The sequence below is a fragment of the Stegodyphus dumicola genome, chromosome X2 (assembly GCF_044657685.1).
Source record: "Stegodyphus dumicola isolate Sdum_Otavi_A_Nest chromosome X2, ASM4465768v1".
Lineage (NCBI taxonomy): Eukaryota > Metazoa > Arthropoda > Arachnida > Araneae > Eresidae > Stegodyphus > Stegodyphus dumicola.
The window spans coordinates 43,004,047-43,021,750 of record NC_140781.1 but is presented as its reverse complement, the minus strand read 5'-3'; the positions used below and the strand labels follow the sequence as shown (position 1 = coordinate 43,021,750).

At 32.7% G+C, this 17,704-nt stretch overlaps 1 protein-coding gene across 2 annotated transcripts in view; it reads left to right on the top strand.

Moving 5' to 3' along the window:
• Positions 1-17,704, top strand: part of LOC118196297 (uncharacterized) — a 252,746-nt gene that overhangs the window by 146,550 nt on the left and 88,492 nt on the right. For both annotated transcript variants that reach the window (XM_085810002.1, XM_085810003.1), the window contains exon 3: positions 13,723-13,820. In XM_085810002.1, the coding sequence (XP_085666128.1) occupies positions 13,723-13,820 (98 nt within the window). The remainder of the gene's footprint in view (positions 1-13,722; positions 13,821-17,704) is intronic.

Below are 17,704 nucleotides of genomic sequence, written 5' to 3'. Positions count from 1 at the left end.
AACTGATGATTTATATTTTTCTATTTCTTCACTACAGTAAGCATCTAAGATCCGATGTTAACCCAAATGCTTACGTAAAGGAGATCTAGCTACCTAAGAGATCGGGGGTGGGGAATGAGAGTAGGTCAAGGGTCGTTCCCGAGTTCTCACCTGCATGCGTGAAAGCCGTCTGCCTCAGCTTATCTCAGGCGGCGCTGTCAGGGGGTTGTCATTCAAAATTCTAGCAGCGAAAGGCAACACCAACCTTCACTTAGCCGAAGATAGTCTTTCGCCCTGCGGATGGCACACAATTTCTCTCCCCTCCCATCTTTATTTTTAGAGTTTCTCTTTCCATCGCTGCATAGATGATCAACTCTGATACTTTCTTCGGAATATTTTCCGATACCAGATAAAAAAGAAAAGAGAAGAAGTTTTTGAATTAAACGCCTTTCTACATGCTTCACCTACTGTGATCGAGGAATACAAAGTCATAGACCGAGCGACTAAGATCCCTACACTGAGAACGAAACTTCTACCGGGACGTTGCAAAACTACAAAACAATATAAAAATTGCAAACAAGACAACACGAAACAGACATATACTACGCAAAAGGGGGAAATCCCGTTCTACTGGGCCGATTGACAAAATTCAACTTGCGTTTTTCATGTCTCGAAATCGTGACTTAGGCTGTGTTTTAGATTTATATATAGCAGTGTTTTAATATAAGTATTTTGACACAGAATCATACTTTTTCTGAAAGGATCTGCCCTTTTTTTTTTCCATATTTTAATTCTACAACTCAAATTATGCCAAGCTGCCTAGTTTTGTAAAAATCACCCGGGTAGTTTTTAACAAATTAGCTTTCAAAAAGTTAGCTCCTCAATGTTAGTTGAATTTGCGATATATTTATTGATATCTCTCTTTCATTAAACTTATTTGATTCTTCCTTTCACATTTCGAAGTTTAGGTTCATTTCAAATACAATTCACCCATTTTTATGATTTATTTTTAAAATTTATATTTTTAAATAATTTTTATAAATTTTTTCGAAAAACGTTTTGAATGATAACCTATAAAATGTTTGCCATCATCTTAAAGTAGATGTATGTCTAAGCATACCTGCAAAAAATTAGAGTTTTCATTCAACATTTCCTAAGATGTATATAAATTTACATATTAGCACGTTTTGAAACTGGCGTATTTGTTGTTAAAGATAATAACGCTAAATGTGTTTTATACAGCTTGTTAAAATTATTTGAAATTATTAACGGTGACCTTTTTTTTGCGCTCGTTTTCATTGAAAAAAAGGAAAGGAAAATAGGTTGCTATAAATTAGGAAGTTCGCCAAGTGGCCAATTCTTGGCTTAAATTGAAAAAAAAAAAAAAAAAAAATGCGCCAAGGTAAATTCTTTAAGTTCTCCAAAATTTCGCACCAAATTTTACAAAATTTAATATTTAGGCATAATTTGAGTCGTAGAATCGAAATATGGAAAAACAAAAGTCGCGCTTTCGAAACATGTAAAACGCAGTTTGAATTTCGTCAATCGACCCAGTAGAACGGTAGATATAGAACTGCCTTGTTTTTTTTTTTTTTTTTTTTTTTTTTTTTTTTTTGTTTTGTTTTGTTTTGTTTTCCTTCAGTGTACCAATATTTGTTGGCGGCTTTCCATTTATCGAAAGGATTAAACCACTGATCATCATAATTTAACAGTCTCTCGTGGGGATTTTCACTTAGAAGGTGTTAAACGAAAGCATCTCTCCTGAGAAAAATTAATCCCGAGGTATTTCGATTAACAAGGTATCTAAAATCAGGTGCTATGTTTAGTTTTCTAATGAAGATCGAAAAAATTCGGTATGCTTCTAAACGAGACGAAATAAGTGAATAGACAGCCAGGATTTCTTTTCGTTAATCTGTTAACGAAATATTATCTAACCTATTGTAGCACTTCCAAATTAAGCGAAAATAAGAAGATTCACAATCTTCCTCAAAACTTGAGCTAAAATGTTATTTTTATTGTAATCGAAATAAAATGAAATTGTGCTACATAGTTAAACATCATTGCAAACAATAAAGCAGGTTATAGTCCTATTTAGTTTACTTCTTTTTACCAAAGGATTTGACAGACTGATTGCTCTGCGTAACATCTTAACATACATCTAATGGCGTTCTGAAAAATATAAAAGATTTCTTTGAAATCTTTCAGGATTTTTTAAACTTGAGTTCCTAAGAATAGATGTTACAGCCCAACCAAAAGTGCAATGAGCTGTCTACACGATCTTCAGCTGCTTTAAAGGCTAGTATTCTATTTTTAACAGAAGATGGAAATAAAATCGATCAAATATTTTTTTAAAAATTACATTTTGATTTCGAGTCCTTGTATACATATGTTATCCACCTCTATCCAGAAATGCGGTACGAAAATAAAATCCGTGTAATTAAAAGCTGCTGACAGACGTTGATACTGTGAGATAAGATGATATCACAGTTTCGCCAGATTTTTAAATAGGCATGTGAAGTTTTTAAATAAGCTATTAATCTTCCCTTAATCTGCAAGTAACTGACTTTTTGCTCTAATTCTTGCCTTTTTTTAATTATATTCTCATGCTACTCATCTCATTGCAGAAATAGAATATTTTCTGTTGCGCCATGTTTTGATTAACAGTTTCATTCTATATTTTTATGTAGAATCTTATCGCTTTTATTGAATCGCTTACTGAAAAAGCACTATTTTTTTCTAAAAACATAGAAGGATTTCTGTTATTAACCAAAAAATTAGCTCGATGCTATGTACCCTCTATAAATAACCGCAATGGTCGGGTGGATGAGGTGGCTAACTCTGGTATTTCGATCTGGACTCAAACCCTTGTATAGACATTTCCGTCTTTTTGGCAACGTTGGTGGGTAACATTGGGAAAACAATAACCGTTTTTCTTAGAAATCATGAATTACGAAGACAAATGTTACTTTGCTAAAACTGTTTGCAAATTAGCATCTACAGGGACACGTCTGTTTGGCCAGATCGAAATTTGACAAGATCTACTAAGAAAAAAAAAATTGTTGGTAACTAATTTAACTATTTAGAAAGGGAATGAAAATGCTATTCTGAGGCTATCATTTTCTGTGTTTCCAAGAAATATAAACGTTGCTGTAGCATCTATTTGACAAAAATATGTAGGCTTTCGCTTTACAATTTATGTCTAATAATGCCATGAGTTGCTAAGATAAATGTTCTTTTGCTAAAACTGTTGGTAAAAAAGCATCTACAGAGACACGTCTGTTGAGCTGCCACTTAAAATAACTGCTAAATGAAATACTCATAAATTGGATTCATGCATCACTCGCATTAAGTTCAATTACATGAGAAGATTTGTACCGATAGAATACCACTAGAAGTGGGTGATAGTTCAAACTTCAAACTTTATTTCAATTTAATTGATCAGTCTTAACATGCACATGATCCCAACTCACCTATTTGGATTTAATCATTGGTTACATGATCATCATGCTGTGATTTCTATAAATGGGAAGGGTTTGGATGAGAAAAAAAATGTTCAGCTAGAAATATAAAACGTATTATATGAGCTAAGTATTAGAAATGTATAGCACATTACATAACTAAATCAAAATGAGTCACTGCAAATATAAAAGTCAGCTGAAGAGTACCAAATCATTAGGACATTGCTTGACTTATAGTGACCTCACCTCCTAAAAATAGTTTTCAAACTAAAACTTCTTATGGTTTTCAGCTCTAGAAGCAGATACATGTTTCACTCAGAGAACAAAATTGTAAATTACTAAACTATTGCGTTGTAGCGATACGGCTATGTAATATACAGAACATACTTTACTGATGAATATAGAAGAAATTGAAAGTTTAGAATTATTGAAAATGTAACCAAAAGTACTTTAAGTCAAAAATTTCTTTATATATTACATTGAACATTACTCTTGATAAAATGTTACATATATAAGTAACACATTATTTACGCAAAGAATATATACATATAAGAGTGTACGTTCGCCATAAATGTATACATGCGTGTATACAGAGGCATGTGCGTGTTCTTAATTCTATGATCTAATCAGTAAAGAAGAGAATGCGTAAGGCCCACGTAAGTGGTGACGTTGCACTTGTAACTTATTCATTATTCATCGAGTGCGCCCTGGGGGTCGCCATTCCAGGAAGATGTCTCTAGATAGTGAGAACGGATTGAATTTCAACTAAATCTAAACAAGTCTTGTTTCCAGACGAGAATCGCTCATTTGGGTACCGATAACCGATAGCCGTGTGACAGATTCACCCTCCCTCCATACTTTTTTTCTCCTTTTTATCGTATCTATTTTTTCCTCTCAATTTATATGAAAAAATTACTTCCAGAAAGAGCAGATTTTTATACTTAGTTACTTTAAGCTGCAACAGAATTTAGACAGCGAATTTTTATTTTTTCACTCTCACTTTACAAGAAATCGACCTTTTTTTAAGGAATAGAATAGTTAAGTGAGTAATAATGAGTGGCATCATATTATCGTTAATAAATATGGCTTATACACATTTTAAATAAATTAAAAAATAAGACTAACCATCATAATTAGGAACAATTAAATAAAATATAAATGCTAGGTAACCAATAACATTTAATTGCAAGGATTCTTAAAACTTCTATGCACATGTATGAGATAATAAGCTATGTAAAATACTCAGGTGTAGGCATGATATCTCAAGCATTCACACTGCACAAAGAATTTATTACTCTTTATTTAATTTTAAAAAGATTGTATTTGATGTCTTTATTAGTCTATTGCTAAATAACGCCTTGATTTTTTCAAGTTAAATCTTTAATAAACAAAATTGTTGGTTAACTCGTTAATCTTTGAGCTTACATGAAGTTTTAAGCTCTGCAATGAAATCCGTAATTATCAGGATAACAAACAAAAGAGGTCGGTTCAATGCTTAAGATATAGAGCCCTAAATATGCAATGTTCACTCAAAGTCCCTCAGATCTTGTCAGACTGAAAAGAGAATTAATTGCTCTGGCTGGGATAGTACAAAAGGTCTTATGAACGTTTTAAACAACTTGTTTATTTAAGCTTAAATAGAACGGAAAGCATAAAATCTAAAGTACCACAATCAGAGACTACGCAAATTTGGCCTAAATAAGTTGGCTCAAAACTTAAATGGTGCGTTTTTAAAGTCGGAATACTAACTGGCAGAGCTGGGTTGTGCGCCGCCGCTGCCCAAATCTCTATATCTAAAACATTTAAAACCCTCGCCTTATATAACCTTTAGCCGCATTTGCCTTCTGCTGAGGTCTAACGGAAAGGAGAAGTTATTGTACAGATAAAATCATAAAAATTGGTTAATTAGCATAAAATACCTTACAAAGACATTGCATACGACAGTGCTCTGCCTAAGAAAAATGGGTGCCTTCGAGAAGAACTTTCTAAGGAAAATCGGCTCGTATTTACACTCATGTCCATAAATTAAGGATAATGCAAAATCAGGCAAAGGAAGAGTTAGAAGCAAAACAAATTTGACTTATTTGTAAAGCTTATTTATTAAACAAAAGGTAAAGAGCAAAACAAGATGCTATATGTTTGATATTATTAAAAAAATAGCGATTTTTTCTCCCTGGAGCAAATTACAAAAAAAAAACCTATTTACAAAAAAACAATATTATATGGTTGGTATGATTGTTAATACATTGTATGTCTCCCAGACGATGCAATACAGTCCGTACAACGCCTAGGCATGCTGAGTATCAAATTATCGATCTGATCTTGGGGGATATTACACCACTCAAAAAGCAATGCTCTCCGAAGTTCCGGTAGACATGTAGGAGGAGGTTGGCGGGCTTCAAATCGTTGGCCAAGCATGTCCCACATGTGCTCTACTGGATTCAAGTCCGGTGAGAATGCTGGCCAGTCCATACGGGTGATATCCTCCGATTGAAAGCATTCGCTTACGATGTTTGCACGGTGAGGACGGGCGTTGTCATCCATAAACACAAATTGTGCGCCCATGGCGCCTCGAAACAAACGTACATTTTGTTCCAGAATGACGTCCCGATAGATCTGGCTTGTCACGGTTACAATTGGAACATGCAGGTCAGTTCTGGAACCCAGAATAATTCCACCCCAAACGAGCACTCCTGCACCACCGTAACGGTGTCGTTCAATGATGTTTTCTTGGTGGTAACGGGTACCTGGAGCTCTCCATATGAAAGTCCGGCGAGAACCAGACTGTAAGCTAAACCTGGACTCGTCGGAAAACATCACACAAGCCCACTGTTACGGTGTCCACAATGCATGCTCTCTACTCCAGGCTAACCGCAGGCGACAGTGAGTTGCAGTAAGTGGAACGCATCTGACAGGTCTACGAGCATATAGACCAATCTGCTCTAAGCGTCTGTACACGGTCTGCCTTGAAATTGTCGTACCAGTGGCTGAAGAGAGCTGACAAGACAGGTCTGAGGCTGTGTCCCGCCTGTTTCTTTTGGCAGTAACTGCCAAATACTGGTCCTCATTCGGCGTTGTAACTCTGGGGCGAACTGTGCTGTAACGTCTCTTCACATTACCATCATCTTGGAATCATTGCCAAAGCCTGGAGATGACACTCTGGGCAATTCCAAATTCGTCTGATACTTCCAGTTGGGTACGCCCACATTCCAGACGGCCGATAATTCTACCACGTAAAAAGTCATCCAAATGCGTCCTTTGTGTCATAAGTATTCGGTTATTGCACTGAAATGCTTATAAAACTCCTGCGAACAATTTTACTTCTTTGCCTGTATTCCTTATATATCACTCTCTTACACTCTCGTCATTGTGACGTACCATCGGTGTCATCTGGTTACTTTCTGAAATTTGCATATGATTCTTGAAGATGTGTGTAGTGATTTTACAGGGGATATATTTATTTTAGAGTTCGATTTCCGCGTGACTCCGAATTATCCTTAATTTATGGACATGAGTGTACATTACGCATGAAGGAAAATCACAAAAACACACTTAAAAGCCAACCTGTTCTCTAAGATTAAGGTCGAATTACCGGTACTTTGATGTATCATCTGTTTCGCTATTGGCAGGCTTAAAATATAAAAGGTATACGTTAACTAATTTAGTAAACCTAAGAATTGTTTCAAGTGCTTTGTGTAGCTACGGTAGCGGGGATGTAGATGCAAAACATATAGTTATTGAGTGCATTCATCGTGTTCAGCAGAGGAAGATACTTTAGGCAACATTAAAGCGCCTGTCTTTGTCTTGGCCACCAATGTTTTCAGAACTTTTTCGGACTAAAAAGACATTTTCTACTTTTTGGAATTTCATTCTCAAATTAAATTATTTAATTCTGTTTATTTTATTACTATTTTACATTTTTTACTTATTTTTTAATAATTCCCCACCTCCGTTTCCAGTGCTATTGTACATTTGTTTGTTTCTTTCGTTAGTGTTATTAAGTAACTTGTGTAAGCCTTGTGGTATACTTTACTTTGTAGGACCCGAGGAGTTGAAATATCAGAGTTAATGCTCACACACACACAAAAACTTCCAAAAAATTAGTTATCAAAAATTAGCTTTTATTTGTGGGAAGTTTCAAACTTTCAGCAATAGTAGCTCCAGTCCTTAATTCACTTAACAACTACCGAAGAAGGAAGTCTTATTGTCAAAAATTAGCCTTTATGTATGGTCAATCTTAAATTCTGAGCGACAATAGCTCTAATCGTCCTTTTCCGGAACACACTATTCAATCCAACTCACTACCTTTAAATCACCATCCCTTGTGGACTTATTTTACCCACTTTCGAATCCCACATTTTACATATAGCAGTTTGCTTCTAAAGAAAGCTAATATGCGGTATTGTCTTCGTAAATCTCCAAGTTAAGCGTTTATTGAAATTAACTTGAAATAAAGGGTGAATCTCGACAGCTTCTTAAGTTATAAGCATACTAGTAATGGTTCAATTTGCGAAGGCTATACAGTAAATATTTACCTTTTCCCTCTAAATTAAAAACATATTTTTTTCTAGTAAACGGTAGCTTAAAATTATGCTGGTACACTATATGAATAGCATTAATTATTATTTATAAACGCGCTTAATTATCTGTTTACTTACCAGCATTTATTTATATACTTATGTGTCTATTTACTTATTAATTTATCTACTTACTTATCTGTTTACCTGTTAATTAATTTACTTATTTGAAGAAGGCCTTATGCCGTGTACATTTCGAATTCATATTTTATTGATCACTACTTTTTCTCTAATTTCAACATGAGCCTCAGGTGCTAGGCGACTTTAAGTGCGTACGTAGTAAGTAGCGCCAAAAGGAGCTTATTTAAAGCAACTCATGCGAGAGTGTAGACGACTGTTATTAATTACAGTTGTTCTGTAGCTATTTTGCATTGCGTTAGTATCTTGTTCAACTGATGGATCTTTTTCGCTAAATGGGTATGAACTTGAGAGTCTTCGAAAGCTATACAGTAAATTTTTGCATTTTCCTTCTAAATTGAAAACATAATTTTTTTTTTTTTTTTTTTTTTTTTTTTTTTTTTTTTTTTTTTAGTTAACGGTAGCTTAAAGTTATTCTAGTACACTATATGAATAGCATTATGAGAAGAAGGTTCAAAATGGATTCTACTTACATGAGAAAATTGAAAACTGATTATTTTTTGCGACCGAAAATTTTATGACTGAATTCAGATCAAAAGATATAAAGCTTTGAAAAAAAAATCATAAAAAATCAAAAACTAGTTTATTTAAATTTTAAGCACATAATCAAATAAAATACCGTGTTTATTCGCATATTTCTCCACACCTTGCGAATTTGCCTTTCCAGCATGTCATACAGGAACATCTAATTTATGTTAAAAACGTAAATTACATGCATGAATAGGAAAGTACGCTGTGTAATAAAGCGAATATTATTGAAATTAATGACTATTTAAAAATACAGAATACAGTAATATCAGTAAATCTTTTAAAATGTGTTTTTAAATGTACTAAGTTAAATCTTCCCATTAAAAATGGTTTATAACGCGTAAATTTTCTTCTTCAGATTTTCAGAAGGAATGGTACGTAACTAATTTTATCTATCTGCCTATATATATAAAAAGAGAGACAAAAATAGGTAAAATAAAATAATAACTTTAATTTGCAAGAGTCCCTTAACTCTCCATTTTAATTTGGTTATTTCCTCTCCCTATCCTTAAAATAGTATATACTTACAATAAATCTTTCTAAAGCGCATCATTTCAAAATTAATCCATGTGATATGATTCATGCATAACTGTAATGGCGGCGTTTCAACCAATAATAATTTCAAATTTGGAGATCAAAATTTTAAATTAATCAGCGGGCACAAATCTTAAAAGAAACTTACTCATTTTGCATCCAAACGTGCATCCCAAATACGTCGCATTCTCGCATCCATCCTGTTAACGTGCTTCCTCTCCCCAACTGCACGTACATTTTTATTTTTATTACTTCATTGCAATGAATTGTTATGAAGATGTAGAAAAGGTGCAAATGTGATCAAGAATGAGCGCCGTTACCATGTGTAATTTATGTTAAGAATATGCTTCTCAAGTACAAAGAATATTTTAATCGGCCACAATAATTGTCCTCTTTTATGCACTACACACCGCCACTCCATAAATCATGTTATTTGCCACAGCATCAGCTTCTAAATTATTACATATATATATATGTGTGTGTGTGTATATGTAATATATATGTGTGTATATGTATATATATATATGTAATATATATGTGTGTATATGTATATATATATATGTAATAATAAAATTCCATCCTGTTAGTCAAAAATACACTTAAAATTCTAACTGTATGTTCTTTTCATTTTTAATGGCGACGGTCTCTTATTTGAAAGTACGTGGAATTAAATCCACAGCCCCTTAGTCAAGTTGTTTTTCCCGCCTTTTCTACACGTACAGTTGTAGAATGTTGTGGAGATATTTAAAGCGAACTGGAATGGCTGACGAGGCTGACGTCATTTCTTGGAAGCTCCGCCTTTCCAGAGGCTATAAAAGGACTCGCAAAGGAATATCGGGGTCTTTTTCTTTAATGTAACGATGCAGTAAACTTCATAGAAAAAGTTATTAGTAGTTCTTTTTTATTTACTCCGGAGATATGATTTTTGCAACTGCTATTTTCTCCTGAAAAATAATAAATGGATCCAGTTTTTTAAACTTATCGTCTGATACTTTTGAGCTACGACTACATCTATGATTCTTCACCAATCTATTTATTCAGGACAAAAGCTGGTACATCACATATATATGTTTACATGTGTGTGTATATTTCAAACAAGGATGATCTAGGATATGCTTTAATCGTCTATGGATGACTCTATAAACATGTTACCCGTCGTGATAAAATTAATAAATATAGTCTAATTAAGGTATCCTCTATAACGTACTTTATTTATTTATATACGCGCTTACTTATCTATTTGCTTACTAGCATTTATTTACATATTTACGTGTTTATTATTAATTTATCTATTTACTTATCCGTTTGCCTATTAATTAATTTACTTATTTGAACGAGGCCTTACGGCGTGTATATTTCGAATTCATATTTTATTGATCACTACTTTTTGTCTAATTTCAACGTAAGCCTCAGGTGCTAGGAGTCTTTAAGTGCGTACGTAGTAAGTAGCGCCGAAAGGAGCTTATTTAAAGCAACTCACGCAAGAGTGTAGACGACTGTTATTAATTACAATTGTTCTGTAACTATTTTTCGTTGCGTTAGCATCTTGTTTAACTTATGGATCTTTTTCGCTAAATGGATATGAACTTGAGAGTCGTCGGTTATTTTAACTCTTTCTGTGTGAGAAACACGAGATCTAAGACTGGAATAAATTTACAATGTTAAATCTTGTCATCGCTCATTTTTTGTCCGATGAGATAAGCGAGCTTAAATTTAACACACAAATACATACCAATTATTGCGATATCGTCGTCTTTTGAAGGAAGGGTGCATCCAACACCACAAAATTTCTAATTTCTTTAGACTTAACCAGGAAATAATTGTTATGTTAAAATGTAAATTGGCTAACATTATACTACTTCGGAATCAAACGGCGTACTAATTAATCCTAGTGTCTTTTTGCCGGTGGCAACTGCTCCTGGCCGTCAAACAGAAGCAAGCAGCATAATCATCCAACTAAGCAGAAAGTTACAGATTTTCTACTTCATTTGGCGACTTAGAATATCATACAGTGAATGTAATGATACTTATTAAGAATCACACTGACTTAATCCAGTATGCCCATATGCCAATATGCTCTTATAATTAATACGCTAAAGTAATTATTCCTATATTATTCAAAAGGTATCGCTAAGTTAAATTTTGAGTAGCTAAAATGCGTCCCAATTGCTACAACAGGGGTCATTTTTAGTCTAAAGGAGCAATTTTTCCTGGACTATTAATTTCGTTTTGGCATTTTGCGTTGGTTCACTATAAATGCCAGTTCACTTTTCAGATTGTTGCCACCAAATATTATCGCTCTGTGTTTTATTTAAAGAAATTAAATAATGAAGAATCTCCATAGATGTATGTATGTTTCTCGCATTGGGATAAAACAACGGTACCTAGAGCGATCAAATTTTGAATAACGTAATCTTCTAGCGAATATGGTCATACGAAAGCCCAAATTTGGAATTTGAAATTTGTTTTATTATCGATTTTATATTTTGTAACACTTTAACGAATTGTTGATTAACAAACTCAACGATTTCAAAGCGAGCAATGGCAATACTGTACGAAAAAAAAAATTATCTCCAGTGCGCGAGACTGTGTATCGAAAATTCTAAGGCTTTGCTCATTTTCAAATTATTTTTTGCGATATTGCTGTTGAATTGAATTTTATATTTTAAGTGCGAAGAATATGATATTTAATAAATAAAGGCAACACACAAGAGGTTAAATAAACAAGCCTTCGGGTGTAATGTAAAAGCTGAAAGCTTTCAAATTTTATTATTATTATTATTATTATTTCCTTTTCTAGTGGTGTTTTTTTTTTTTTTTTTTTTTTGTGTGTGTGTGTGTGTGTGTGTGTGTGTGTGTGTAAAAGTTGATTACGGCAACAGATAGGCTTGTAAGCCACGGTGTATTGCTCAGACAAATCCCACAGAAATTGAATATTAAATGTGATTTGTGATTTCAGGTTATTGCAGTGATCTACAGTGTAGTGTGAATATGTTACATATTTTAAAAAAGGCAATCAGTCAATAATTTTTACAATATTTATATTGAGGTTTCTTCGCGGTACCTACTAAAGGTCCCTGATAAAAGTTATATAAATATGTTATTGTATATTGATTTGTGCGAAGTTCCAGAGCTTAATTTCAGCTGAAGTTCGGTTCCAATACTCTCAGTTTTCGAGTGATATTGCAATTCAAACCGGATTAATAAAATGAGCTCCGTTGTTTTTATTTGTTATTAAATTATTTGTCATTCTGATCTATACTGCTTGCCCTCCCTCTTGTGCATGTGCTTATGATTAGTTTATGTTATTCGAATATGGCGAAGCAAGCAAAGGTTACCTGTATGAGGAAAGGGATGGCTTCACTGGACAACTTCGTGGAGGAAAACTGGTTCGTATTCACGCTACACGTGGGGAAAAACCACGAAAACCAGCTTTGCAGCTAACTCGTTCGACTCTGATCGAGCCTGGGAAGAACTCAATCCCAGTATCAAGTAGTCTCCACTAGTCGAGCTGCATGCTTAAGAAAAAGAAGGATTTTGAAAGCGTACATATGTTACCGTGAAAGAACGAAATTGGAGAATGTCGACTTTCACCGGAGAATATCAATATTCACCAAATACGTCGGTGAAAGATCGAATATTGCACTACATTCTTGTATATTCGGACCCTCACCGGTATATCTCGACAATCACAGATATGCTTTGGTGAAAGTCGAAAAGAGAGGTCATAAAGTGCCATAATAGTTTAAGTTGTTGCAATGAATAAAATTTGAATCACATAATTTAGTAAGTTTTTTATTACTGTTATTTTATTATCTCATTTAGAACGTACTGTGTAATTAAGTAAGTTTTTAACTTCTATTATTTTCCTTTCTCATTTTGAATGTATTGTGTGTTTTAGGTTCTCATGTTCTTAAGTTCTTATTTCAAGTCTCAAGTGCGTTTATTCGCGACTGAATTACGGAGAAGAAAATATACTATTGTTATATGTTCAACATTCACCATTAGTACATGGCGAATGTCGACATTGACCGGTGTAAGTCAGAAATAAGAGTATTTGGAAAATATTTCGGACATACACCAAGAGACTATGTGAATGTTGACATTCACCGGTGAAAGTCGACATTCTCCAGGTTTCGGTGTTTCACCGTAACATATACATTGTTTTGACGTTATCTTAAACTACTTTTATAGATATTAAAAACGAATAGTTTAAAAAAATGAATTTTTCATCTTACAGTTATTAGAACTCTATTTAATATCGTCTATTTAATACACCGCCTCTATAAATCGGTTTATTTGCTTTCATCATATCAGTCATTTGCAATTAAAGTTGACTTATAATTAGCTCGAATATCTAAACTCTATATATATCGAATATCTAGCATGAATTTCGAAAATCTGATGCAAAATGCAGATGCTTTTTATAGTAATAAACTTGCTTAGGGAAAAATGCAAAATTCTTTCAGAAATATTTTTTTTCTCACAAATGCTTTTTATTTTCACAGTAGCTCTAAGAAGAGAAAAGGACCCCCAGACATCTGATCTCAAACCTAGGGATATACTATACTCCGATTTGCTCATGGAAGGAGATCTCATTCTGCAGGTAAAAGTTTTAAAACATTTAAATGCGTATAACTAATGCATTTTGAACTAATAAATATACATTTTTTCGAATTTGTTACATACATGTATGCATGAAGATGCTCTATCGATACATACAGAGGGTTTCAAAAACAATACGCAGATGAATACCTCCTGAACATGAAAGGCCAGTGCATGAAAAGGCCTATCTATGAAATATGTAAGAATATAAACGAAATAAAAATATAAGGAAAAATAAGAAATAAATCTAATTTGGTAAACTTTCAGTTTACGGCAATTTTACTCACATTACAACTTTAGTAAAAACAAATAACTCCTTACATCATATAAGAGGGCACACGAAAGGGATTTCCGTAAATGTAAACAGAATTTAAATTTTCGGACGTGTCCTCTAATATTAAACTAGTATACTATTTACTACAGATAATATCTTCTAAAGATCTTTCAGAGAAATATTTGGCCCGTTTTACACATATTACCCTGAAAAAATATGACAAAAATTATGGGACTTAATCCACTTTTACTGGAAAAGGAAACAAATCGATATGTAATATCAATATATCCAAGTATAAAATTCTGAATTTCAGCATTTCTGTCAATGATAATTATAAATTAATGTTTTTAAATTAATATTTTTCAAGCATTTTCAAGCATAAAAGTTATCTTTCAGAAAATTACGTTTTAAAACTAAAGCACGGCTATTTTTTGGAATATGCATAAGCGGTCTTCAGAAATTTTGATTAATGACATTTGTTCATTTTAGTCAATAACTTTAACTAAAGCAGAACGCATTTTTTTATTTTATTTTATTTTATTATTTTTTTTTTAAGGACAGGAGAGTCTAATTCTTCAATGAAAAGAAAAAAAGATTTCTGGGCTGAAAGATCTATCTTAAATGTTGCATTTCTTAAATAGGAGTGGGTCTGATTAACTATTGATGAACTATATGCAGAAATATAGAAGTTATTCTATAAGTATTTTAGTTTGTAAATATAGTAGATGGGAAAATGTGAGAGCAAAATTAGCATTAAATTAGTATTATTTACCAAGAAGAAAAAGTTGATTTTAATCTCTATTAGTTCATGAAATCAAATAAAATTCACCATTTTTAACGAATATTCCAAAAGTAATAGCTTTATTTGCAATACTCAGCTCAGCAAGCATTTACCATAAAAATAATTGTTAAATATTTACTATACCTAAAAATTAACTCTCATAAGTAACACTTAATATTTATGGTTATGATGCTAAAAAACTTAATAGTTATGGTTATGATGAAAATAAGTTTAATAGTCATGTTTATGATACTTAACAATTAGTTTATGGCATAATAAAATTTCTAGAAAATATTATAGGTAATCGCAGCAATATTTTAACGGAAGTAGATTTGGTTTTACCTTAAAGTCATTGCATTACTTACCTTAAACATGTAATATTACGTGTGTTTAAAATGTGAAAAGCGTTAGGAAATACTGATCTTAATGTTCTTTTGCACGTTATAAGAAGATAACATGTATGTATAATGTGGAAGGCTTGCCTTGTATCCAGGCTTTTTGACTTTCACTCTCCGAGTTAAAATTACTTCTCGTTACGGAAGCAGTAATTATGGGATTTAGAAATTTAAATATTTCCCGTTATTGCCATACATTCCGTAATTTTAGGCTCTGAGAATTATTGCCACTTTATGCAGATATTTAAGTTGCGTAATACTGTGGTAAAGCAAATCTGTCTCCATTTTCAATAATAAGGTTACAAGCATCCATGTCAAGAAGCGTTGTTTCGTTATGTATGATATTAATGTATGATTTACTGCTGCGCCCTTCCCATATGTAACTGAAACACATGTACGCTCACGCAAGCAGACGCACACACACACAATGAAACGCAACCTTTTTTTTAATCCTATTTGCAAAATATCGTTAACGCATTGCATTTTAAATCCTGCATCAATAGAAAGAAAGCATTCAAGGCATTTTAAACATGTTAACATTCTATCCTTTAAAAGAACTAATATTGAACAGATTAAAATGTTAACAATTGTCTAGTTAACATGCTTAACATTAATTAACACAAGACTACCCCTTAAAATTAATATATTGAACAGCTTTGATGAGATCTCTTTTGCATTGCATGTTGCAGTTTTAAGTTGCTTCATTTAAGAAAAATACTTAATGTAATAAAATCTAATGGGGAAATATTGTAATGTGTAAAAGATAAGAAATCGAATAGATGGCAACAGCAATAATGAAACTCTTTGAACAACATTGTTTGCGTTCTCATTTTTAAAAAAATTCTTATTTTACAAATGGGATGAGAGCAAGCAACAAATACAAGACTGCAAGATGATAAAATTTGTTTACAAATTTAATTGCATTTTGCATTTTAGCGAAAAACAGCACAAACTGCATAATGACAATTTTGTTGACTTTTATTTTAAACATTGTAAATGATTTCTTTATATATTTTATACTTTTGTATTTACTTTTTTTTTTGTTTTTTTTTTTTTTTTTTTGTGTGTGTATGTGTGTGTGGTTTTTTTTTTCCTTCTTTGTGTATGATTTCATTGTATTATTGAAAATTGATATTATTACTTACAATTTTGCCGGTTTTTTGCTTACGATGAGTAAGTCTCGTGTGATACTTTGTGGTGCACAAGGATTTCTTTTTCTTTAAAAAAAGAAAAAAAACTGCATAATGTTAAAAAATCAGTCTTTAGAAATCTGTTATGAGTATTAGATATCACTTATTGTAAGCAATAGCATTTTTAAATTTCAAGAGTAATTTCTATATAAAATATTAGAAAACGAAGTTCATAACATCAGCATACTTTTAAATGTTCATGAGTCGTAAACGTTTTTCAAACTAGTAATTTTGTCTAAATCTGTTGTTACTTTTAACATTTAACTGTATAACACCATATTTGTGTTCGAAGGATTGGTGATGAACTTGAGATAGATTATGTCAAAACTTACGATATTTTATTCCTTCTCTTTCATGAATTATATAACAATAAAAATCCTGAATAATTAATTAAAATTTGTGTCGTAAAAAATATATTCCTCTTCGAAATTAAAACTATTGTCTGCGTTTGAATACACATAGAACCGATGATAGCTTGGTAAAATTTATTTTACCAAAAGAAAAATTCCATAGTCTTGGAACTTTCCACAAACGTACTCCTACAGCTCTTCGCAGTATCATAGAGCACAATCAGAGTTACGCTTCAAACTATTAAGAGAGTACACAATGCAAGGCGCATCTAAAGAGGGAAACTGACACGGATATCTCTGAATACTTCGAACTCACGCTGACTTTCCCTTAAAAATTAATAATAAATCTTCTGAGAAAGGATGCAGTTTTCCCCCGGCCGCTGAGAAATCTCTAGTGTCTTCCACTTACCGAAATTACTGAAAGGCATAAGAGGGGTGGATGTGGTTACAGTTACATATAGGAATCAATTACACTTATTCAGTCACAATACCAATTACAGTTATGCAGCCACCGGATCAATATGTCGCCAAATGGTTGCCAGTTTGGCGAATTTTGGCGATTTCTTGTCAAATTTGGTGACAAAAATTAGTCGCTCAAACCACAGCCAGCTTGGCGAAATCTCGCGAATTCAATGAGATAGCCATTTACTCAATGTTAAAAACAGTTGCCCCTGTATCCTTGTTTTCCCGGCAACGCATCGCTTCTTTAGATTTTCATGTTATATTACACAAAAATTCACTAAAATTTTTTACATATACACAAAATTCGTAACACTAATAATATATCTAGAAACAATAAAAAAAAAGATTTACAAGTCAATTGAATATATAAGTCCTTGAGTTTCGAGGCTAAACATGTTTTAAAGACTCAAGATGTATGAATAACTAACCAAAA